Source organism: Ovis aries, chromosome 3 (assembly GCF_016772045.2).
Source record: "Ovis aries strain OAR_USU_Benz2616 breed Rambouillet chromosome 3, ARS-UI_Ramb_v3.0, whole genome shotgun sequence".
Taxonomy (NCBI): Eukaryota; Metazoa; Chordata; class Mammalia; order Artiodactyla; family Bovidae; genus Ovis; species Ovis aries.
This window is the reverse complement of record NC_056056.1, coordinates 35952359-35978604: the sequence shown is the minus strand read 5'-3', so window position 1 is coordinate 35978604 and position 26246 is coordinate 35952359. Positions and strand designations below refer to the sequence as shown.

The 26246-nt window shown below is 40.1% G+C and overlaps 1 protein-coding gene across 8 annotated transcripts in view; it reads right to left on the bottom strand.

The window, feature by feature from the left end:
- CLIP4 (CAP-Gly domain containing linker protein family member 4) overlaps nucleotides 1-25771 on the bottom strand; it is a 69329-nt gene extending 43558 nt beyond the window's left edge. The window contains exons 1-10 of one of the 8 annotated variants that reach the window (XM_060413840.1): nucleotides 25738-25771; nucleotides 22889-22936; nucleotides 22720-22803; nucleotides 15585-15732; nucleotides 11929-12068; nucleotides 10696-10789; nucleotides 9468-9629; nucleotides 7584-7702; nucleotides 2390-2626; nucleotides 1657-1792 (exon numbers count right to left, since the gene is read on the bottom strand). In XM_060413840.1, the coding sequence (XP_060269823.1) occupies nucleotides 1657-1792; nucleotides 2390-2626; nucleotides 7584-7702; nucleotides 9468-9629; nucleotides 10696-10789; nucleotides 11929-12068; nucleotides 15585-15717 (1021 nt within the window). In that variant the 5' untranslated portion in view covers nucleotides 15718-15732; nucleotides 22720-22803; nucleotides 22889-22936; nucleotides 25738-25771. Of the gene's footprint in view, nucleotides 1-1656; nucleotides 1793-2389; nucleotides 2627-7583; nucleotides 7703-9467; nucleotides 9630-10695; nucleotides 10790-11928; nucleotides 12069-15584; nucleotides 15733-21054; nucleotides 21212-22719; nucleotides 22860-22888; nucleotides 23054-25737 lie in introns of those variants that run through there. The other 7 variants (XM_060413839.1, XM_042245940.1, XM_060413838.1 and 4 more) reach the window with 7 other exon arrangements.
- Between the last annotated feature and the right edge of the window lie 475 nt (nucleotides 25772-26246).

Here is a 26246-nt window from a genome sequence, read left to right as displayed (position 1 = left end):
TTTTAGACAATCCACTTCAACAAAATCAAGAGAAATATGAATTCAAACAAATTTCACCTATCAAATAAGAAAAATTAAACGAAATGGAATCATATTAAAAAAATCATTCTTTTAAAAAATGTTTAAAGATTTATAGAAATTCTAATAGGATGTCAGTTAAAAATGCAGGCTATCTACTTATAATCCAAATTTTATGGAAAAAAAGAAACAGAAAACATATACAGGCCATTTTACATTTTTTCTCCTTTTTTATGTTTTTTAAACCTAATATCATGGACACTCTTCGTAAAGAAAAATTTTAATAGAGCTAAAAATGAGGCTCAGCTTAAGTGTATGATGAAAGGAAACTGGTGAGTTTCCCAAATGGCCAGGCTCCAAAACGAAACCACTCCAAGCCACACTGCACCCTTGGCACAGAGGCCATGTCATGACCTTGGACATGGCTTTAGAGATAGCAGCTACTATCATACCTTCTGTCCTGCAGTAACAACACAATCCCCCATTTGATACATTTACAAGAGGTAGCAGGTAGTTAATATTTTTCGGGTGCTTACAGGGAACCAAGCACTTTTCTAGGTGCTTTCTGTATTTATCAATACACTTAACTCTCACATGAACTCTGTAGGTTTGTTATCCTCAATTTACAGAAGAAAACGGAGGCAACACAAGAAGAGGAAGAAGGTCCCATAGCTGGTAAAGAGAACAGCTGATTCACACCCCAGCCATCAGGCTCCAAAGCCTGTACTCTTCAAACACTACCCTGTACTGCCTCCGTATCGAGCTGCAAGATGAAATACTGTGCAAAAAGGGAAATTAATGTTCTGGGAAAATATTCTCAACATAGTAAGTGACAAAAGCAATTAGAAATCAATGTGCCAGAGTGTGTGTGAGAGACAGAGAAAGAAACAGGGAAAATAAAATTAAGCAAACATTCGTCAGAGAAAGAAAGAATCATTCCAGCTCAGAAGCACAGTAATAAAGTTGGCCTCACTTGCTTTTCTAATTTTTCAAGTTCTTTAGCCTCTAGAGTACTGTAGTTCTTTGGTAATAAAGAATAAAAGCCCTTCTTCAGTCATGACACCACCACCAGCAGGATTTAGGAAGGTCCACAGAGCTGGGTGCACTCCTAGTAAGACATACTCTATCAGTCACAAGACTGCTCAGCAAGAAAAGGGTAGACTCTTCATTCACTTACAACCAGGGAGAATGCTTTATTTAAAAAATAATGAAAAGGGGTGAGATATATGAAAAGGGTAACATGGAAACTTACATTACTACATGTAAAATAGATAGCCAACAGGAATTTGCTGTATGGCTCAGGAAACTCGAACAGGGCCTCTGTATCAGTCTAAAGGGGTGGGATGGGGTGGGAGATGAGAGGGAGGCTCAAAAGGGAGGGCTTATATATATACTATGGTTGATTCATGTTGAGGTTTGACAGAAAACAACAAAATTCTGTAAAGCATTATCCTTCAATTAAAAAGCAAACTAATAACAGAAAAGAAAAAGTCTATGAAATAGTTGAAATGGGTCATTAAATGCTGTGCCTCAGCATTACAGATCAAATTCAACCATAAAAAAAATTTTTTTTAGTCAAAGAGTAAAACTGTATTACTTTAAATTAATTCTCATCAAATTAGGCAGTATCTACCTTACCATATTTGGGGGCACACTTAAAATACTGGACTTTCCCAACACTTCCATTGTTTTTTCCTTCTGGTTCATCCAACTCAATGCCAGCCCACTGTCCACTTGCAAATTCAGTTGTTCCACAAAATCTCAATGTTCCAACCTAAAGAAATATAAATCAGGGTAACTTTTGAGTATTACTTGTAATCCTAAATTTTCTACTCTTGTAACTTTATCACAGAAGTCTTTAAAAAGCACTCACTCAAAGCGGACTTCAGAAGAAGGAAAATATTACCAGGGATACAAATAGACGCAAAGAATCATAAAAGAGTTGATGGACCAAGAAGGCATAAGAATCCTAAATCTATATGCACTTAACAATTAAGGCAGAAACAGTGAGAGTCACGTTTGCTGCATTTTCATACAGTAGTAATTTGTGGGAGACAACTACTCAGGAAGAGGGAGCTGCAAGGGGAAACGTGCGGACTGGAAGCCTGTAAATTCACTCAGCCCCTCCAATATTCTCCCATTTAAATACAGATGCCTTCATCATTCAGTTTGACAAATAGTTTATATTCTTAAGTTATACTTTATAGTAACCGTGCATCTAAATCTCATGTTTTCCATTGAGTATCTTTCTACCTAAACATTGAACTTAAAAACAAAGCAAAAAAACACCCCAAGCCACACTGCACCCTTGGCACATAAGCCACATCGTGACCTTGGACATGGCTTTAAGAGACGGCAACTACTATCATACCTTCTGTCCTGCAATAACAACACGATCCCCCAGCTTCAGGCCAAGTGACGTCAGCATTGCCTTGCTAGTAACACGATCATAATTTGGAAGCAAGGGCTTTGAGAGATCATATGACAGAGGCGCAGCGTCCAGCAGCATCTGCTTGATTTCCTTAGCAGTGGCCGCGGCATCAGCCATTTCCAAGGGCATCTCTACCGGGTCTGGGACAACATCAGCGGGGATCTGCCCTTTGTCATTCTACAGATAAAGAGAAACTTTTCAATTCATATCAGCTCAGAGCTCTACATAGCCATCTGAAAGTTTTCTGGGAAAAAAGTTAAATTAATCATTTATTTATTCAAAAATATTCACTAAACACCTACTACAAACACTTACTACAAATAGCTGTGAAAAGAAGTGAAAAGCAAAGGAGAAAAGGAAAGATATAAGCATCTGAATGCAGAGTTCCAAAGAATACCAAGAAGAGATAAGAAAGCCTTCCTCAGCAATCAATGCAAAGAAATAGAGGAAAACAACAGAATGGGAAAGACTAGATATCTATTCAAGAAAATTAGAGATACCAAGGGAACATTTCATGCAAAGATGGGCTCGATAAAGGACAGAAATGGTAGGGACCTAACAGAAGCAGAAGATATTAAGAAGAGGTGGCAAGAATACACAGAAGAACTATACAAAAAAAGATCTTCACGACCAAGATAATCACGATGGTGTGATCACTCACCTAGAGCCAGACATCCTGGAATGTGAAGTCAAGTGGGCCTTAGGAAGCATCACTACGAACAAAGCTAGTGGAGGTGATGGAATTCCAGTTGAGCTATTTCAAATCCTGAAAGATGATGCTGTGAAAGTGCTGCACTCAATATGCCAGCAAATTTGGAAAACTCAGCAGTGGCCACAGGACTGGAAAAGGTCAGTTTTCATTCCAATCCCAAAGAAAGGCAATGCCAAAGAATGCTCAAACTACCACACAATTGCACTCACCTCACACGCTAGTAAAGTAATGCTCAAAATTCTCCAAGCCAGTCTTCAGCAATATGTGAACCGTGAACTCCCTGACGTTCAAGCTAGTTTTAGAAAAGGCAGCGGAACCAGAGATCAAATTGCCAACATCCACTGGATCATGGAAAAGCAAGAGAGTTCCAGAAAACATCTATTTCTGCTTTATTGACTATGCCAAAGCCTTTGACTGTGTGGATCACAATAAACTGTGGAAAATTCTGAAAGAGATGGGAATACCAGACCACCTGACCTACCTCTTGAGAAACCTGTATGCAGGTCAGGAAGCACCAGTTAGATCTGGACATGGAACAACAGACTGGTTCCAAATAGGAAAAGGAGTACGTCAAGGCTGTATATTGTCACCCTGCTTATTTCACTTCTATGCAGAGTACATCATGAGAAACGCTGGACTGGAAGAAGCACAAGCTGGAATCAAGATTTCTGGGAGAAATATCAATAACCTTAGATATGCAGATGATACCACCCTTATGGCAGGAAGTGAAGAGGAACTAAAAAGCCTCTTGATGAGAATGAAAAAGTTGGCTTAAAGCTCAACATTCAGAAAACGAAGATCATGGCATCTGGTCCCATCACTTCATGGGAAATAGATGGGAAACAGTGGAAACAGTGTCAAACTTTATTTTGGGGGGCTCCAAAATCACTGCAGATGGTGATTGCAGCCATGAAATTAAAAGACGCTTACTACTTGAAAGGAAAATTATGACCAACCTAGATAGCATATTGAAAAGCAGAGACATTACTTTGTCAACAAAGGTCCATCTAGTCAAGGCTATGGTTTTTCCTGTGGTCATGTATGGATGTGAGAGTTGGACTGTGAAGAAGGCTGAGTGCCAAAGACTTGATGCTTTTGAACTGTGGTGTTGGAGAAGACTCTTGAGAGTCCCTTGGACTGCAAGGAGATCCAACCAGTCCATCCTAAAGGAGATCAGCCCTGGGATATCTTTGGAAGGAGTGATGCTAAACCTGAAACTCCAATACTTTGGCCACCTCATGCGAAGAGTTGACTCATTGGAAAAGACTATGATGCTGGGAGGGATTGGGGGCAGGAGGAGAAGGGGATGACCGAGGATGAGATGGCTGGATGGCATTACCGACTCGATGGACATGAGTTTGAGTGAACTCCGGGAGTTGGGATGGACAGGGAGGCCTGGGGTGCTGCGATTCAACGGGTCACAAAGAGTCGGACACGACTGAGCGACTGAACTGAAACACCTACTACCTGCCCATTCTAAGTGCTAAAGACACACACAGTGAAGAAATCAATAGCTCCACTCTCAAAAAGCACACAGCCTAGTGAGGAACAGACTGTAGTCACATAAATAAAATGTATGGTGTATTAAAGGGTGAAAAGTGGCAGAGAGAAGAACAAGGCAGAGAAGAGGAACGTGGATACGGGGGCAGAGAAGGCCTCAGTGCTGAGCGGCACTGGTGCAGAGGCCTAGGGAGGTGAGGGAACATGGGGCAGGTTAGCTGGTGGGGATGGCAGTCCAGGCTGAGGGAAGAGCAGGAGCTCAGGCTGTTAGTGGGTGGCGTGTGTGGAGAAGGCACTTCTGGAGATAGAAGTTACGGGACTGCCTGGCTTCCCAACCCCGGACCCAACACTACCACCAGTCTCCTGAGCCTCCACCTAGGCTCCGTGACCTTGACCCACCCTGCCCACTCATGGTGCAACTCAGATTTTGAGAACAGAATCCATAGTTTCAACACTTCTAAAATTCGAGCTGGGATTTATCCTGCAGCCAAAAAAAAAAAACAAAAAAAAAAAAGGTCAGTCACAAGGCCCACTAAAATTTGCATGGTGTTTATATAAGCAAAACTTTATCCCATAGATTCTCACTTGGTTATCACGTCAAGGAAAAGCTTGTGAATGACAGAGATAAAAATCCTTGCCTGTTACAAATTTGTTTTTATTGCAGCAGGATGGACCAACTAAACAAGTAAAATATTACTACCATTTCCAGTTTGCCAATTAGGAGACTTAGGCAAGGAGAGACGACTGAGTGATGGCTCAGCGTCATCTGCATGATTACTGCAGAGACGACATTCAGTCAGCCCACATTCAGCAACCACTGGACCCTCAGCTCTTCTCCTGCTCCAGGCCGTCCTTCCCTCAAACAAGCCCTCTTTCGTCTCTGCTCCCTAGCCAACAACTCAGGTTTTATCAGAAAGATTCCAGACTGTAATCTTCTCTTCATGAGATGAACCAAGATTCTTTGGCTCAGAAACCTTTTTCCCTTTACTTCTCCTCTGATAATTATCTTCAAATGATCCACATGGATAAAAGAATGAGGCTTTTAGAACACTTAGTCTGCAAGGGCCTCACATGTTTTATTTTAAAATTCAAGTCAGTTTGGTTCTAAGTAAAAATATGTTAGGAAGACATGTTATCAAATTTGGGGGATGGTGATGAACTATTTTGATCCCCAATTTCAAAGTACAAAATATAAAGAAAATCATCTATAGTGCTAATATGTACTCTTGAGAAAAAGAAAGAAGGGAAAAAAACTTTTTTTAAATCAACAAACCTGTTCTGTTAAGTGGTAGGCTACTTTTACAATGACTATTTTACTTCAGATTTTTAAGTTCTCACCTTTCTGGAGTAAGTCACACATTTCTATTAATTCCTACATAAAATTTAGCAACTAAAACTTCAGTGTTTAAAAAATACTAAATAGTAATAAAATAATAATGATGTCATGTTAACATAAGAAGATTTGCTCATGATTATAGAATTTCACTTTTTCTAAAGTAGTGGCTAAGTTAGGGTCTGATCCAAGGGCTACTGCTGACCCACATGTAGATATCTTTTTTTTTTAAGTATTAACTACCAAAAGTGGGTAAAATCTATTAATTACTTTGGGCTTGAATTGGTAATTTATCTCCGTGACATACCTCACTGCATCTTACTAGATTCAAACTACTCTCTCCATTAATGGGGTCTTGCCAAGAGTTGCACTAGCAAAAGCAAGCACCTATCACCTTCACACTCCAACCAACTCCTGGCCTTTGTGCACGCCACTCTCTCTGCCTAACGGGCCTTCCTCAGCTTCCTCCTATACCTGGTTAATTCTCAACTCTGTTTAAGTATTCAAGTTTACCTATGCCAGGAAGGAGGCTTCCTAAGGCTTGAACAGACTCCCCTCCCATGCAACCCCATGACACTCTGTGCCACACCCCGCCTGTCCCCCATCCTAACACACTCAACTTGACACACTACAGTAAATCTGCCTGCTCTCATTTGTCCCCCTCTCTAGATGATATTCTATGTGAGACAGAGACACATTTATTGTCCCAGTGCCATATGTATTGTCCCAGACGCATGTATTCTCCCAGTGCCTAAAAAACAATAGGATGCGAAGGATGGAGGGAGGGAAGGAGGAACAGAGGGGTTGATTAAATAATCAATGGGGTTAAACAGAAAGAAAAGTGGCAACGAACTGGGGTGGGAAGGCAAAACAAGAAAGCAAGGAAAAGAAAAGGGGAGGAGGCTTTTGCTACCACTGCCGCCACTTCAAGAGAATGCACAGACCCAGTGAAGAATCCCTGCCAGAGCAAGTCACTGCTATTAATGCAACAGAAAAGAAAACGCATAGCCACTTTGGTGAAGACAATAAAATACCAAACGATTTGAAGTTTATGAAGTTCAGTCTTGTGTGTTAACTTTGTAAGTATGTAACTTGATCATGAAAAAATAAATTTTTCCTTTAAGTCAATTTTAAAGGTTTACTCCATTCTTAAATAGGCCTTTTTTAGACTGTCTGAAATAAAACTTCTTTCCAAAATAATTTAAAATGTGGTTTAATGCAGAAATATAAACTTTAATATATGCATTTTTATTTAATAGCTAAAGGATTTATAAATAAAGCAAAAGCCTAAACGAAAGATACTTTTAAACTCAAAGATGATAAACTGTAAAGAGCATTTTATTTAGCTGAATGAAAGTAAGGCTAGTAGAGCTTATCGATATAAAAGGACTGAAATTCACCGCTATGCCTTAAACTTATTTGAGATAAAAGTTTATAATTATTACTCTTTATATGCAGCACAAAAAAATATAAATTATTTACTCATATAAGAGTTCCACAACAACATCCAGATTCAACTCTTTCCTGGGAGATAATGTTAGATGTTTTCATTCTTTTTAATATTTTTCACTTTTAATTTAACCTCTTACCCTAAATGCAGGATTGGCTCCATGCTCCAATAAGCATTTCACGGTACCTGCACACAAGTTATATGCAGCAATATGCAGAGCTGTTCCAAAATTAAAGTCGCTGCAAGTGGCATCCACATCTGTAATTGAACATCACAAGTGTATTAACAAAAATTTTAGTTAATCTATTATAACGTGAAAAGAGGCAGGTTGGGTTGGATTTATTTGGGGGAATGGGGTATAAGCTATTGACGAGACTTAAACCAACCCACTAGAAGGACCATTCTCACAATGGAATAAAATCTGCATATTACAATCTGGTTAACTAATTTTTTTCTTAGTATAATAAAATTTCACTATCAAATAGACTCATGTTATGTGTTTTCTAACCATCACAAACTAAAGTATACTTAAAAGCAATTAATGGCAATAATTCGTATTTATAAAAGTAACTATCTTAACACACTCTTTCACTAAACCTCTTGCATATTGGCCACAACAATGATAATGTAGCATGGTTTAGTCAGGGACTAGCAAACTGTGGCTCATGGCCAAATCCAACTCATCATGTTTTCATAAATAAAGTTTTATTGGAACACAGCCACTTGCATTCATTTATATATTCTCTGTGGCTACTTTCACACCACTCTGTAGAATCAAGTAGTTTCAACAGGGACCACGTGGTCCACAAAGCCTAAAATATTTACTATCTGCCTCTTCATAGAAAAAAGAAGGTAAAACAACGGAGACTTCTCAAACCCGGAATAAATTAAAGTGTAATTAAACATATGCTACATGCTGTATTCATTCACAATACTTTATGAAGAATTTGTATGTCACAGTAAGAATGAGAATCTTGCAATTCTAAGAACATTTTAAGAACTTTCAACAAATCATCAGGATGTAATACATAAATACAAGATATACTCCAGATTTGGATATTCCATTTCGACTGTTTTTTATAACATGGGTTTAATATACCTCTGGTTCTGCTAATCCTGCCTGAATCAAATGACTGCTTCACCACCTTACATGCCCTACCCACACTGCAAACAAACCAAGACACACTCAGAACACTGTCCTCAGTTATGAAAGACATGGGGTCGCACAGAGTCGGACACGAGTGAAGCGACTTAGCAGCAGCAGCCGCAGTACCATCAAGAGAGGCGTTCTTCCTAACATCATTCAAAAAGTGAAAACATAAACAGGGGGGAAAAAGCTGGATAACTATATGAAGCAGAGGTTAGAAACAACATTCTGGGAGATTTATCTACTGAATCTCTAAAACAAGTCTCCTACAAATGGAGGAAACACTGCACACAACCTTCAACATAAAGTAATACTACTGCACTTGTTGTCATTTTTTCTCTAAAGAAAACTGCCCACTGAAAGGAACCAGGACTGCGATTTAGACATTCTGATGCTCAATTTTGGGACACCAAGCACCATCAAGACAAGAAGAAAAAAAATGAAAAATCTGCCCTATAATGGAATCACAGAATTTCAGAACTGAATACCACCTAAAATAAATATTCTTTCATGATTTCAGTGCTCAGCTCTGAAGGTTTTATTGCTCTAAATTTCTAGCTACCTAAATAATACCAAAGAACTATACATAGATTCAACTACACTTTATAAAATCCATGTTCTACTGGGGAATGTGCAGAGATATAAACAAATGAGATAACACTTTATTTTGTATGTCTCTGTACTAAATCTTTTGTGAAAAAATAGCAACTAATCTTCAATTTTAAAAAATTCAAACTATTTCTGAAAAATAAAATGGGCTTGGAAGTCATATGGAACAAGATGGATCACAAGTAAAAATAACTTTTAGTTATAATTTTTCTGCCATCAATAATGTGTTCAATTAATAACATCCAGGGGTGATCTTGTAGTACTTGCCTTTTGGTTTAGATGTCTTCAAAATCACTCTTATAAGCTCAGGAACATCAAAATAAGCAGCATAATGCAAGGCATTCATGTTTGTCCATCGACTCCGCAAACTAACATCTGCTCCCAGATCAATAAGCTGAGTTGCAAATTTTACCGCTGTATCAACATCACCTAGAGAAGGTTTTCTAAATTACTTTCCTTCAATACAAATGTTAAGTTCCAATGGATGCCGTCTACTACCTCATCTAAAAAGCCAAGGCAAACAGCACACTGAATATACACTTACAACTCAAAAACTGTCACTTTTACAAGGAATTTATTCTTTCTAACAAAATAATCATACTCAAGGATATTGATAAACGCAGAGCTGTAAAGATGTTCATCAAAGCGCTTTTTATTATGAATAAAATTGTGAAACAACCTAAAAGTACAATAATAAGACACTGGTTAAATAAGTTATGAGACATCCATATAATGGAATACTACAGAGCCATTAAAACCAGTGTGCCAGACCCCTGCTAACTGTAAGTTGTACTTTTGATAATGTTTCTCTTTTCCCCTGCATAATCATTTCCTCTGAATATATTAACTGAAATGAAATTTTATGCTTTTGAAAAATTCTTGGGCTTGTATTTTATATGTCTTTAATTTCATTTTTCTATTACAAGATTCATTTTTATTTTATTTTACAAAACTATCAGTCCATGATGGACTGCAGAAAGAAAAAACAGAAGAGTCCTTCATCATCAAGTTTAAGAAGCACTGTCTCAGACTACTGAACCAGGGAGAGGAATTCACAATTTATCATTAAAAGGCAGTGGTATAGCACAGGAGAATACCAGTTTTGGAAACTATACACATATGTATGTAGGAACAGACCTTAGACAGACATAAAGACCAGGGTCTGTAGAGAGCGGGATGCCTGGAAAAAAGCATGGACTGTTAAACCTTGCTGTAAACCCTCAGAAAGGTTCTAGGTGTTAGTAGTTACTCTCACCTAGCAAGCAGGCAGGCATGAAGCCTGTTCCAGAAAAGTTGGGAGGTACCAGGAGACTATAAAGACTCCCTCAAGGAAAGGGAGGAACAGGAACAAGGTGTGGGGCGGACCTAACTGAATCCTCATCTATTCAGGGAATATTATCATCATCACCTAGGCCCCCTTGCAGGGACTCTGGCTGACATATACAAGCACAAACATAGATGTCTCAAGCCTTTAACAGACTCTCCACATACTCACCAATACCGTGAGCTCCAGATTTGCATGTATAATGCAAGAGAGTCATATCTGTCAATCCATCTCTGTCATTCACATTGCAACCTCTCTTAAGAATCTGAGGAAACCAAGGAAGATATGATTACAACACAATAGTCTACTGATTTCAAACCAATACTGAGGAACCAGGAAAGTCAGTCTTACTGAATTAGTTCTCAACGAATCCTGAAGGAAGAAATGGCAACCCATTCCAGTATTCTTGTCTGGAGAATCCCATGGGCAGAGGAGCCTGGTGGGCTACAGTCCATGCGGTTGCAAAGAGTCAGACACGACTTAGCGACTGAGCATGCATGCACAAAATGAGTAGACAGAACTGACTTCTCTTATGGATGAATTTTAAGTCTGCACCCAATAACAATAATGAAAAGGGAACTTGTCACCAGGCCAAAGGAAACTCTTGAAGAGTATTCCCAAGTAATCTGTCACTCAAAATAGGTTCCTTAACCTCTCAAAGGACAAGCAAATTTCCTTTCTAATGGGAGTAACAGTATTTGAAAAAGTAAAAACCCCCCTTCCTTAACACATGACAATAAGCTGGTCCAGGAACCCAGCATTATTCTTTTACTCCTCTTGCAAAAAATTCAGTTTTTAAGTTATATTGAAGTCTACATCTTTACCAAGCCACCCAAACGTATAGATAAACATGATGGTAATCAAATTCCCTCATGAAAGGGTTTTTTTAATTTATAAATTAATTTGTATGAAAATATGAAAAATGCCTGCTCCCATCAAGAGTCAAAATATCAGGACTCCAGACAGAAGGAAGTGAGGAGCACAGGGGAATGATGGAAAGACTGTGCTGTGTGCGTGCTCAGTCACTCAGTCGTGTCCCACTCTTTCGCGACCCCATGGACTGTAGCCTGCCAGCCTCCTCTGTCCATGGGATTCTCCAGGCAAGAATACCGGAGTGGGTTGCCATGCCTCCTCCAGGGGATCTTCCCCACACAAGGACTGAACCCATGTCTCCTGCACTGCAGGTGGATTCTTTACCCACTGAGCCTCCCTGGGAAGCCCCGATGGAAAGACTACACAGCACTAATCCACTTTTGGTGAAAAATCCAGATATACAAAGAACAAGCATCAGCATCTTTAAAAGGTTGCCCCTTTATCACCACCTTTTCATTCCAATGGGGGGGGGGAATATTTTATAATTAACAACCCTAATAACATAAGATTTATGATATAAAAACTGCTTACCTCATTTCCAATAACATCAATGTTTTGCTGGACCTGAGGAACCCACTGTCTTAAAATGGCAAATAATTCTGATACAGAAGTTTTGGGATCAAAGAGAATTTCCTGGCATGATGTATCATTAGGATCAAAGAAAGAAAACTCTGTTTAAAGAATAATAAAAAAAAAAGGCATGTTATATTTATTAAAATTTCCAAAAGCATATGTTAAAAATAATAAACAACAAGACCAGGACTCAAATGACACAAATACTTTTAGGCGCTAGAAATATTTTACCTTAAGCAAGTCTCAAAAGCAAGTCAGGATCACCAAAAATTATGAAGCACTTCTGAAGTGCTGTGAGAATGAGATTTCCACGCATCACACCACGTCTTATCACAATTGAAACAAAAATCTGAGTGCACTGATCGCAAACCCTAAACTGTCCAAGAACTTCCTCTAAAGCACAGAAAATCTGTCAGAGTTTACAGGTATTTTCACCTCTCAAGACATAAATATGTCATGAACAACAGGTTCACATCCATGATCAAACATGCACAGTAGAAAGACACATGCCAGAATGTTAGCAGTGGTACTAGAATGATGTGTGATTTTAAATACTCTTGTTACTTCTCTGTAGTTTCCAAATGTTCTATAGTAAACAGGCATTACTTTTTACCCCCTGAGAAGCCAGTGGGGAACTGCTATGTACACACAATCAGGAAGCAATATGTGATAATGCAGAAAGGAAGCATTGAGGCAAAGAGATTGGGTTATTTGGAATATATATTAGTAAAGATGTGGAATACTGGACAAAATTAAACATGATTTTTAAATTCCTTAAAACTTCCTTAAGATTCAGAGAACAGATTATCCTATGGCCAGAAAATAAAAGAGAACAGAAGAAAATCAGATTCTTTAATCTTGAAAAAGAAGCTAGGGACTCTAAAAAATCAGAAGCATCTAAAGAAGAGACGCATTAGAAAAGCAGTATTTGCTGAATGCTTACACTTTACCAAACACCTTACCTGATAGGTATTAGTCTCATTTTATAGATAAGCTCAGACTAACTAATACTTGCTCAAAGTCAGACAGCTACCAAGTGACAAATCTGGGGCAGAAAACCAGGTCTGCCTCCAAAGTCTATCGTCTTTCCTCTATGATGTTGCCTCCTCAAGAAAATTCACTACTGAGCTAAAATTTACAGATTTTAGCAGCATACATAAGTTAAATTATTTAAACTTTAAAGTTTAATTATTATTTAAAATAATTTCAATTCTAATCAATCAAAATTTCACCAAGATTTCTTTGTAGGAGGAGACAGACAAAATTACATTCCCATTACATTTACAAAAAAATACAAACTCCTTTCTGAAGCCTAAATGATCCTGCCTGGTCTGGTCCCTGCCTTCCTTCCCAATTTCATCTCCTGCCATTCTGCCCGTCAACCACTTTGCTTCTCAGCCACAATGGCCTTCCACTATTTCTCTGGATACACCAAAGTTTTTCTCCCAACTCCGTGTCTTTGATTTCCTGTTCTTCTGCCTGGAACACATCTCTCCAGGCTCTTCTCTCAACCAGATGCTTCTGATTCTTCAGATGACCAGCCCACCTAACAACCACTCTGCTCCATTATCCTCTGTCCATTTCTTTTCTCCACAGAATTCATTATCACCTATAAAACTCACATTTTGTTTATTTATGTGTTCATTTATTGTCTGTTTTCCTTCCCAGAATGTTGCTCTTGGTCACTGTGCTATCCCCAGCACCTGGGACAAGACCTAGCACATAACAGGCCCTCAACACTTACTTACTCAACAAACACAATTCTGGATGCCGTGTTTTAAGAGGACACTGACTACAGCATACTAAAAAGAGAACAGCTGGAGTGAAAAGGGTCTAGAAATCCTGATGATGAGGGCCTGGTAAAGGAATCAGAAATGTGTAGCCCAAAGAAGTACAGACTAATTTAAAATATCCAAATTATCTTCAAACATTTGAAGGTTATCATATAAAAAAGTGTTTGTTCCACACACATATCAAACCATTTTGCCAAAATTTTAAGGAGGCATACTTTGAGCCATATACAAATACAAAAAAGCCATATATAAAAACAATTTTTATCACAACTAAAACTTTAGCAATGAAATAAACTATTAGTTTCCTGCTACTGAAGATATCCAAGTGGCTGAATGGTTACCTATCAGAGATCCTGAAACAGAATTTCTATACTAGGAAATGAGTAGGGGAAGCTGAACTGTAGGTCCATTCAGATTCTAAGGATGTATTAAGAATTGAGACAATGTTTAATTTTGGTTATACAAAGGGATCAATACCCATTTTCACCTTTCAATGTATTTATTCAACAAACACTGACTGAGCAACTAATACTGACTACCTTAGCCCAATGAGATAATCAAAAACAAAATGTGATTTCTACTCCATCCAAAGAGCTGTAGTCCGGGAAAGGAAAGAAGACAATTATGACTCAAGATAGAACAAGGTAAGTGCCATAAGCAAGGTACAAAGTGCTTTTCAAGGTTTTTCCTGCATAACTGATTTTTTTATATCTGAAAATCAATCCAGTCAGTTTTTGTAAAAACTGCAAATAACTCCCAAGACCTAGGCACAGGTTTTATGTAACCCCCTTGATGACTACAAGGCAAGCTGCTACAGAATCTGAACATATAAAAATAGCATACTTGGAGATGAGTAGTTATTAGAATGGATATGGCTAAAAAGACAAATTCACAATCCAATCATTATATTTTCACTAATGTTTAAAAACTGCATTATCTCTACCTCCAAAGACAATTTGAAATGGTGACCCCATATTTTACTTGAAAAGCTCTATCTAAATTAAAAATGTAACACATCCATCAAGTTTACCTTCCAGTTTTCTTTTATTCCTTTATCACCTATCTGATAAAACACGGTCCCAGGAAAACAAGTCTAAATAGATTAAAAACCAGAATACTACTAAATTTACATTTTACAAAGAATATTTAATGAACCAGTTTAAATATGAATCAATCTCGAGCCACATTCCCAGGAAAGGTCTCACCCTCTTTGCATAAGTACAGGGCTTTTCTGGTTTTGTTTTACTATATTTGTGTACACACTGATAATTACAATGGGAGACAATTGAACAGAATCCAAATTAGGCTTGTTTGTGTATTAAAACACATTACTTTTTGTTACATGGTCATCCAAATTTGGATCATTTCAGCAGTGATTACTTGGCTTGTTAATTAGAATCCCAGTATTTCAGAGATAACAGGGTCCTTAAAGAAGGCTACCTCACAGTGTTTTTACATCTTTTTCTTTTCACACATGGCTTTTTAAACAAGTCAATATATTTAACCAAAATATATACATCAATAGCAAAAGGATGCTAGGTGTCTAAGCACTACCGCATTTTAAAAATAAAATCTTCTGAGTCCACCGTAGTGCTTAAAATGAACATTTTTACGTAGTAAAAATGCTGACGGCAGACATAAAGTGTTCAGCTTAAAAGGCAGGAAAAGCAACAAGTAACTGTTATTTTTGAAAAAGTAAAACTTTAGCAATTTTATGAAAACCACAATAAATGGTCTTAGGAAAAATTAGGAATACAAAAAGGTATAAAACAGAAGTCAAGTTACCAGTTCACGGAAAATAAACACAGCTACTTAACATACCACAGTCTGAAGGCATTGGTGCTGCAGAAATGGAAAAGATAACTGGTGTATCAGAACCTTGAAATAAAAATGGGTATTTTCCAATCAAAGAACTTCCCGCTAATGGAAAATCTGGAAGATCTTCTATGGTCATCTTCTAGAGAGCCACCTTTAGTGAGAGAGAGGAAAAAAGCGTATCTATTATATTTGTATGCAACTTAGAATAACTGCCTCCAATCACAAATAGCCTATTTTTAAAAATTTCTAACCTATTGGCAACCTTCAAACATCTCTTTAGAGAGTGGCGGGGCGGGGAATCCTTTTAGCAAACCACTGTTACTGAATATATATATTGCTTCACACTGTCTCTTAGGGTCAAAAGCATACGTAATCTTTTTGGACAAAGCTCAGGAATAAAAAACTGCTATGTATTTCCCAATAATAGGCAAAAACATTTTCTAAATGCTGAACTAATCTAAATGGGTGATGTCCTCTTTACTTGCAGTAACAAGCGAGGAGATAGTATCCCTGGTAGATGCATCTCAAACTTCTCATAGGACCTGACACAGCTTCTATCAAATGGTTCGTGCCATCTGCTCATCATATGAAAATAATCTAGTTTAGAACATCATTATTTTCTGACATGCCAGAAAACTTAACTGAAAACTGACCACATCACTTGTACAAATCTAAATCTAGACGCTTACTGACATTGTTCCCCTTCTTAACAAGGTAGTGAGGTGGAGGATCTGTTTAGTCCATCCAGCGGAAGATGGAAGGTCATGCCTTTAAGCCACATCACTTATATCACCGCTTTATCCCAGGAAACATGAGCACTCAGGATAAATTTGCTCCAAATTAGACAACAGCTGCACCCTGACCCACATATCAGAGATGACACAGAATGAAGAGAAAATGTTAGTAAACCTGAACTATGAGGCTAAAAGCCTTCCAGTTTCTTCTGCATCAAATCTTTGAAGTCTGAAATATTATGAATCTCTGTATCTATTTAAAATAAAAGCAGAAAACTATATTGCTGCTGCTACTGCTGCTAAATCGCTTCAGTCATGTCCAACTCTGTGCGACCCCATAGAAGGCAGCCCACTAGGCTCCTCTATCCCTGGGATTCTCCAGGCAAGAATACTGGAGTGGGTTGCCATTTCCTTCTCCAATGGATGAAAGTGCAAAGTGAAAGTGAAGTCGCTCAGTCATGCCCGACTCTTAAGCTAAATAAAAATGAGTATAGATTATTTCAGTAGAAAGAACAGAATAAGTAAAGATAGTTAACTGATAGTGTAGCAGATAATGCTAGGCTAGATACTACTCAATGTGTGCTCTATTCTACTTGGTTAACCAGCAGTTTATCACCTTAACATATCATGCTTCCCTACCACCACCACCCTATTCCAAGCAGTCACCTTTCTGAGATAAGTGGTTTCTTTCCAATCAGATTCATATGTTTTCTAAATACTAGCAGAAAGTGGTAAAGAGTAAGGCAATTTCTTTTTTTCATAAGGTACAGGTTTACATGGTCATGGATATTATATATTAAATAACTTAATCCATTGTTACTTTGTTAAAGGCTCTCAAGGTTTCTTGGATGCTAAAATGTCTCACCACTCAACACTTTGAATCATTTTGACATTAACCTGGCCACATAAATGGGAAAAATTGTTGCCATATGGCATAGTGAACTTCCTCAAATACTAACAATTCCAAAAAGTAGCGCCTACCACAAGGAAAGCTCTCCTTCAATACTGCAGCTTCCCTGTATTCAAAGTCAGTCAGGATTTCTGCTTGTTGGCCTCTACAAATTAGCAGTAAATTTGGGGAAAACAGTCTATACCAGGTATGAAGTGTCCTTTGAAGCCAAGGAACAGAAATAAAGCTTAATAATATTAATCTGTACAAGGCACTACACTATTCTAGATGTTTCAGAGAATACAAAAATGAGTAAAATATGGCCCATGCTTATTAGGTAGCTTACAATCAACTAGGGTGAATAAAATAGTACTAATAACTATAGTTGATAAAACTGAGTTAAATATCTTCCATAATCTCAGTACAAGGAACTTTTGCAGCAGGAGCTCCTGAGAATGAGAAACGGTGCAGTGAAAAAAGCATTATTTGAGAAGTGTCTTGAAAGATGAGTAGGCAGAAATTTAAAAGCAAAGCCCATCAAAGGAACAGCAGGCTGGAACTGGGCACATCTAGAAAGAGGTAAGGCTGTCATGGTTTTTTAGGACTCTCCTCAGTAATGCTTTATATACCTGATCAAATACCAACCATTTAATTCCATGAGCAGTGGGAAATCACTGACTTTTTAAAAGGAGACTGTCCTAATTCAAGCTGTTTTAGGAAGATTAATCTTTGACTACAGTCACACTTTGGGACTCAGCCATGCTTTTCATACTCTTAATTCTTCAATAAAATAATTCAGTGGTTTTCTTCCTGAGTTGGTTAAGAAGCCACTTTTCAAAACTTCCCTTTCAAAAAGTGGAGTTTCCCATTCAAAAACACATTTAATAATGATTTATTAAATATACACATTTAATAAATATTCAAGTCCTAGACTCAAGGTGGAAAGATGATTCATTCAACAAGATGTAATCAACTTTATTTTACATGTTAGATATTTCAAACCCAAAGAAGCTACAATATTACCTGAACAATGTAGTGAACATTCTTAAAAGGTATTTTGTGTCTACATTGCATTTTTTTCCCCGGTCCCATTTCCTTTCTGTCATGAAAAGCCCAACCTTCTACCTTTTGATCCACTTAAGAAAACTATACATCTCTACAAACTTCTGTATAGTTTTAGAATCCTTTCCTAAAAGTGACTTCTGGATCTAAAGATCTGGGAAAATCTTGGTCAAATCTAGAGTTGTGATGAGCTGGATTGAGCACATATTTTCATTTCAAATCCTACTATGGCTAATTGGTGATAACGGGTTATGCAAAATAACCTAAGATAAAAAAAAAAAAGGTGGCCCTAATTAACTGTGTATGTAACAGAAGCAATAACAAGAATCAAATTCCCTAAACTATGATTTATATAGGAATTCCATCACCCCAAATCAGCTCTGAGTAAAAGCAGCTTGTAACATGGTTCTAATATTTGGTGATTTTTTTTCAGAGATTCCTGGTCAATGCCCTAACACTGAACAGTGGTGAGTGGAGTTGCCCATTAACTTCTTCAGAGTGGTTCACGGCTATTAGGACCTCACTAAAGAACCTCACGGAGACCAAGAGATGCCCTCAGATTTATTTGGAATACAGTTCAAGGGCATATTACTCAAACTCATATCTTTGAGTTGTTACTCAAATATCAGGAAATCCAAGCTGCATCCACTTGAGTTGGAAACACGGGGCCCTTTCATTCACTTTCATATAGTATTCTGAGTATTTATTTTCACGAGATACGAAAAAACATAATCTTACTAAAATAAGCATTTTAAGTATATTTCTAATAACCCATTTATTTGTTATCTACATAAAATCTATTTAATCATTGAGCAAGTATGGTGTGCTACAGTCCGTGGGGTTGCAGTCAGACACCGCTGAGCGACTGAACAACAATGGGCCTTACAGAGAACATGAAAGGTACCTGCCCTCAACAAGTTCATTTAGTCATTCAACAAATATTTATCAAGCGTTTCAAACTAAGTCTTAGCCTGGCATAGGAAAGGTAAAGAAAATAGATATGTCATCAAGTAGATTACAGGTAAGAACAGAATTCCTACAAGAAATTTGAAATTACTATATAATTGAAATAAGTGCTGGATTTAAGGGGGCCAGTGAAAGCTTCCTAAGGGAATAATTTAAAACTGCAGTGCCCAACCAGATAGCTATTAGCCACATGTGTCTATACAAATTAAACGTTTAGTTCCTCCATTGCTAGAGCCCCATACAAGGACTCAAAAGTCACCGTACTGAACACTGCAGAGGAATACTTCCCTCAGAATAGAAAATTCTGTGGACTCAAATTCCAGATGAGAAAATATACAAATGCCTGAAATGATGAAAAAACAGAGGCTAACAAACTAAGCAAGCCCATGGTGGTACTCAATTATACATCATTAACAAGGGAATAGCAAGTCTAAAAGTAATCAGATGTTCACAGATTTACACAGGGCTAAAGAGTTCAGTTGATTCTATTACATGAAGATCACTAGTATGTTTCAAAACTGGAGTTGTTACAAGCCACGAAAGACATCATATAAATATTATTTTTTAAAAGCCTTGCTGGTGGGATTGTTTCTGGTAAATATGAAACGTCTGAAATAAATCCTATAAATAATATACCATATGCCAAATCTTCTGTAAGACAGAAATAAACATATTCATTCCATTTCAAGATTCACTCTTTCCGCCCAGGTTGTCCATAACAAACGAAAGTATTTTAAAATGCCTAATTATGGTAGCAAAACAGGGTGGAACCAGGATGGCTTTGCATCATGAAAATGCAGACTTCTGCCAATTCCAGTTCTCTGCTTTCTCTACACAGTTGCTCCATGTCCTTCACTGCGTGATCTTCTGCCATTTAGACGACCTTAAGTTGTGCAGAAGATACATAAATGACAAGTGTCAATGTGAAAGTGAAGTACGATTAAAGTATTTGGCGGATATTTCAAAAAAGGAGGGTGTTTCTTCACTGAAATATTTAAAAGGCATCAATTTACACTCTGATACTGCTACAATGTGAGCCACACTCAAGCAGGGAACATACAGCAAGTTATTATCCCATGAGAATATCCTCCTCTGATACATATCAAAACATTGTCTCAGAGTTAAAATCCAAATTGCCTACATAGTCTCTAGATTAATGAACAACCTGACATCTAATTCAAAAGAAAGCTGACGTTATAAACCCATCAATCCAGCTCACAAGGATGAGGTCTAACCCGCGTCTCTGTCGAGCAGTCTCTGAGCAAGTGTTTTCCCCCAACTTCCCATGATTTAGAATTAAGGAATCTGGGGGTAGCGAACGACTGGAGGCAGAGTCATTTATCTTAGTCATTTATCTTTGAATTCTCTCCGGCAAAAGGTTTCTCAAACAGTTTAATAAGCAAAGGGGTGGCAGGAGAGATGCGAAGAGGGCCCTCTCAGGAAAACCACGAAGGGCTGGGCACAGCACGCTGCGCATCACTGCGCGCGAGAGGCTCTCCCAAGGGCGCCGGGGCGGTCAAGGTTGGGGCGGCGCAGCAGGGTCCGGCCCGCCCCACACACCTGGCGGTATCTCATCCCGAAGTTAAACGGGCGGCGAGAAACGGAAACCAGACACCCACGTCCCGGCCCGTGGGCCGCTCCAACCCCGCCCCCGCCCCAGGGAGGCCTCCGGGAGCCGGCGACACTGGCGCCCACTGCAGGCGACCGGGGGGCGGGGGGTCTCCCAGCGCCTCCGCGCCGCCCTCCCCGAACCGCCAACCGGCCCTGCGGCCCCCGCGCCCCCACCCGCCCGGCCCGGGGCCCCCGCGCGCTCCCGCCCCACCTGCCTCCTCCGGGCCTCTCCGGGCGGCCGACGGGAACGCAGGGGCGCGGAGAGAAGGCCAAGAGGCGCGCTTCTCCGCCCGGGCGCCTGTCTCCAGTAGCCGGCCGCGGGGCCTCCCGCCGCGCCTCTCCCCGCCCTCGTCCGGCCCCTCCCGCCTGCCACCTCCGCGTCGCGCGCGCCGGAGCCGGGCCCCACGCGGGGTCGGTGCGCGCGCGCAGTGCAGGCGCCCGGGCGGCGCGCAGGCCCCGGTCCCGGCCCCGCGCACGCGCCGGGGAGCGAGGACTGTAAGGGAGCGCGCGCCCGTGCTCGCTGCCCGCTGCCTGCGACCCCGCAGCCGCTCCGCAGACCTAGGCTGGGGTTCGAGGACAGGAATGTCTGGTGAACTTCATGCGTTAATCTTGCGAGGGTGAGACGCCACTGGGATATTTCCACCACAACACAAGGCAGGCTCTCTGCAGAACCCCACCTGGCCCTAGGCCATGCTTGGGGAGGCAGCCTGTGGCCTGCTGTACAGACGCTCCTCCATCAAAGCCTTTAACTAAAACAATCTGACCTGCCTCTCTGTCTCTCATCCCTGGACTAGAAGCGCTCCAACACTCTGCTTAGGAGCAGGCACCACGTCTTACCCTTTTGGGGCTCCCCCATATCCTTCCATGCATGGCCCAGAATAGGACCATTAGTCAATTACCTGCTTGCAGTTCTTGCTGTAAAAAGCCTAGTCAAGGCTATACCCAAGTGGGATAATTACACCCAAGTATGTCAGTGTAGGGAGAAGGCAATGGCAACCCACTTTAACTTTTCACTTTCATGCATTGGAGAAGGAAATGGCAACCCACTCCAGTGTTCTTGCCTGGAGAATCCCAGGGACAGAGGAGCCTTGGTGGGCTGCTGTCTATGGGGTCGCACAGAGTCGGACACGACTGAAGCAACTTAGCAGCAGCAGCAGCAGCATGGCAGTGTAGACGCAGAAGAGGATGCACCAGTATTCGTCCCAGAAGTTTATTTCCCCTGCTGCGTTGCTCCCTTCTCACCCCTTCTCTCCTGGCCCCTTTCTTCATCCCTCCTAAGAACCAGAAAGTGGTGATGAATGCTGGCATCCTGCTTCAAAGTAAAGGTGTTATTTGACAGTCCCTTAATGAAGGGACTGAATAAGTCCATGTTTTCCCATGACTGAAGCCTGTAACCCTAAGCCAGTAGTGTTAAACATCGTAACAACTCCCTCTGAGGTCTTTTTGATCCGATACACCAACTGCTACACTGGACTTCACTGGACTTCCACGCTGACCAAACACAGTGCCTGGCAAGAGCTACCCCAGCTCTCCGAGGCTCTAGAACATCTTTTCCTGTTAGAATAATTGGCTCCAGACATTAGAAAACGTGCTTAAGTCCCTCCTTACAATATCCTCCCGCCAAGTAGCCATAGTTGAGCACCTCCAGTAAGCAGGAATGCATTTCCTTTGAAAGCGGGTATTTTATCTGTGATTAGCCTTGTTGAAAAGTTCTTCCTACCTTGAGAGCTAAAATGCTGTTCCCTGCATCTCCTCCCTAATGGGTTCCATTTCTCCCCTTCAGACTTCAGATCATGCCCAACTCCAAGGAACCCAGGACAAGCATGCTCAGTGCTCCTAGGCTGCTCCATACATGACTCTGTTAATATCCACTCACCAGCATTTTAAGGGCCTCTTTATGGTGCATCCCAGCTTGTCTAGAGCTCTCTTAATTGTGACGCCCAGGAATGAATGGGATGTCCTGTTGAGTGCAGAGAGAAGAGACTGCCACCTCTTTCTTGGTCTTGTGCTTCTATTAGCATAGCTCAGAATATGAAAGTACTCACTTGCAACAGTCACATCACGTTGTCGAATCAGGTTGAGCATGCTGTCAACTAAAAATCATAGTGCTTATGCAATATGTAAACACCATGACCATCCCCCAGTCCCTGGTCAGCTGCCAGTCTCGCTGTGCCTGCAGGTCCAGCAGCTCATCACACTCAGAAAGAAGTAACACAGATGCTCCCTCCTCCCTTTGAGGTTTCCTGCTCCTTCTCTCTGCTCTCACCACACCCAGTTCTTGTCTGACCCCACCCACCTGTTTAACTGGTTGAAAGAAGGAAGGCAATCTGCGCTTGGCTGACTTTAACGAACTGTAAATAAATAAGACTTTATTTTTTTTGGGGGGGGGGGCCTCTAAAATCACTGCAGACGGTGACTAGAGCCGTGAAATTAAGACACTTGCTCCTTGGAAGAAAAGCTATGACCAACCTAGACAGCATATTAAAAAGCAGAGACATTACTTTGCCAACAAAGGTCCGTCTAGTCAAGACTATGGTTTTTCCAGTAGTTATGTATGGATATGAGAGCTGGACTATAAAGAAAGCTAAGCGCCGAAGAATGGATGCTTTTGAACTGTGGTGTTGGAGAAGACTCTTGAGAGTCCCTGGACTGCAAGGAAATCCAACCAGTCCATTCTAAAGGACATCGGTCCTGAATATTCATTGGAAGGATTGATGTTGAAGCTGAAACTCCAATACTTTGGCCACCTGAGGGAAAGAACTGACTCATTTGAAAAGACCCTGATGCTGGGAAAGATTGAAGGCAGGAGGAGAAGGGGAAGACAGAGGATAAGATGGTTGGATGGCATCACCGACTCAATGGACATGAGTTTGAGTAAACTCCAGGAGTTGGTGATGGACAGGGCTGCAGTCCATGGGGTCTCAAAGAGTCAGACATGACTGAGTGACTGAACAGAACTGAACTGAAATAAGCCCTATTGTCAGTGAGCCACAGAAACTCATAAAGTTCTCTATGTAACAAAAGTTGCTATACTTTCCACCTATACAGTTCACTTTTATTGCTGATTTAAATTATCCCTCTGAGAACACTCCGAGTGGGTGACAGGGTGTGGCTGGCTGCGTTGTTCCTCACTATAATGAAAGTCTGTGTTAGAACCAGCCAGGCAACTGGGTTTTTCTGCCTTACCCAAATACTGTCTAGTACATTGGCAAATTCCAAGGATACGAAGCCATTAGAGAAAGAATCTCCCACTCACCTGCTTGCCTTTACTCAAGAAACCGAGGTTACTCCCTAGCCCATGATCACAGATGCAAACACTCATTGGAGTCCTGCTTCTTGAAACACCCCATGGGCTATACAGTTCTCAAACCAAGAGTCGGGCTGGGCACTGATATGGAGCCAGAATTTGGAACATGAATCAAAGGGGTGGGAAAGCACATGGGGAAATGGTCCAGCCACAGCTGCTGAGGTTCAATTATATCTGAAGGCACAACAAGGTTCTTGGACAATATGGCAATAATCCGCAGTCCCAGAAGTTGACCAGAATCAGTAGTCAGCATCAGTGTGGAGACAGGGGCATTATTGACTCATTATGCTCAATATGAGCACAGTTTGATTCCTATCTTTCAGATCTTACTTGTTTTCACTTTACCAATGAAGACTCAGATTCCAGGAGGCTGTGGAGCTCATTCACTGTATCCTTGGACAGAAATAGGATTCAAACCCAAGTCTGTGTAACATGAAGGCCTGTGTTGATTCACTGCATTGTATTATCTACACAGGTGTCCTTTGGGGGCATTCAGGACACAGGAATGCTGCATGAGTAGCAGGGATCTTTGAGAAATTCGGGTGGACAAACAGAACATTAGCATCCAGGTCTGTTCAGTGCTTAACAGGACTGCAGTCCGTGAGAAAAGAGTGGGGGAAAAAAATCAAAAGAACACAGTGTTACTTCCTGTACGTGGGCTCAGGGCTGGATATGATTCACAGGGGAGGAAGACAGGGGCTCATTTCCAGAATGCAAGTGAACAAGAGACATCTAACTATTAGAATTGGGGTGCCAGATTGGAGCCCAACTTGCAGAGGTAGTTCTCAGGTGGCACTAGTGGTAAGAACCCACCTGCCAATGCAGGAGACGTAAGAGACATGGGTTTGATCCCTGGGTCAGGAAGATCCCCTGAAGAAGGGAATGACAACCCACTCCAGTATTCTTGCCTGGAGAATTCCATGGACAGAGGAGCCTAGTGGGCTGCCATCCATGGGACTGCGGAAGAGTCAGACACAACTGAGCAACTAACACACACACACGAACACACACACACACACACACACACACATTTAACACAGAGGTAGTTAAATGTAGAATATCAGAACACTGTGCAAATCCTAAAATCCCTAGCATGTTCACAGAGAGGGTCATCAGCATATAAAAGCAACAGAATCAACTATTAGAAGTTATAGGCCAAGGTAACAAGGTTGCCAAATACAAGATCAGTTTCTAAAAATCAGATGTTTCCTCTACTTCAGCAGTAAACACCCAGGAAATATAATAGACAATAAGAGACCATTCACAATATCAATAAAATCCTAAAGCATAATATTAAGAATTAACCTAGCAACTTACAAGATCTTTATGGAGAAAATGTTTAAGTTCTATTTAAGGACATAAAAGAAGATTGAATAAATGAAGATATACTATGGATAGGATGACTTTACAGTGTAAAAAAAAATGTCCATTTAATCTTTAAATTCAATGTTATACCAACCAATATTCCAACAGGAACTCAAATTTTAAGAAACTTCAATAAAGTTCAATAAAGAAAACTTCCATAAAGAAAAACCAAATGTTAAATAAATCAATTTTGAAAAACAAGAGCAAAGAGAGAAAACCTACCCTGGCAGATCCTATGTCATTACTACATAGTGATAAAAATAGTATGCTACTTGTACAGGAACAAATAGAACAGCCACACAAAATAGAGCACTCAGCAGACCCTGGGACCTCAATATATGCAAATATGGAACTGCAAATTAATGAGAAAAGTTGCAAATTATTTAGAAGATGGTTTGGGGAAAATGAGAAGAAAAAATAGAGTTGAATGCCCCATGTCTACCATATTCAGAGTGAACTCCAGATTAATTGAAGATCTACATTTGAAAAATAGGTCGGAAGTAGGAGAAATGTGGAAGAAAATCTTTATGTATGTCGGGTAGGGATTTACTTCATAAAACAAGATTGCAAAAGCACAAACCTTCAAACAAAAGACTAGGAGATTTGACTGTATACCCATGGTTTCTCTACAGTGAAGAATACCATGGAAAAAGTTAACAGCTGACAAATTGGAAGAAAATAGATATTCAAAAGCAGCAAGGGACTCATATCTAAAATAGGTAAGTAACTTG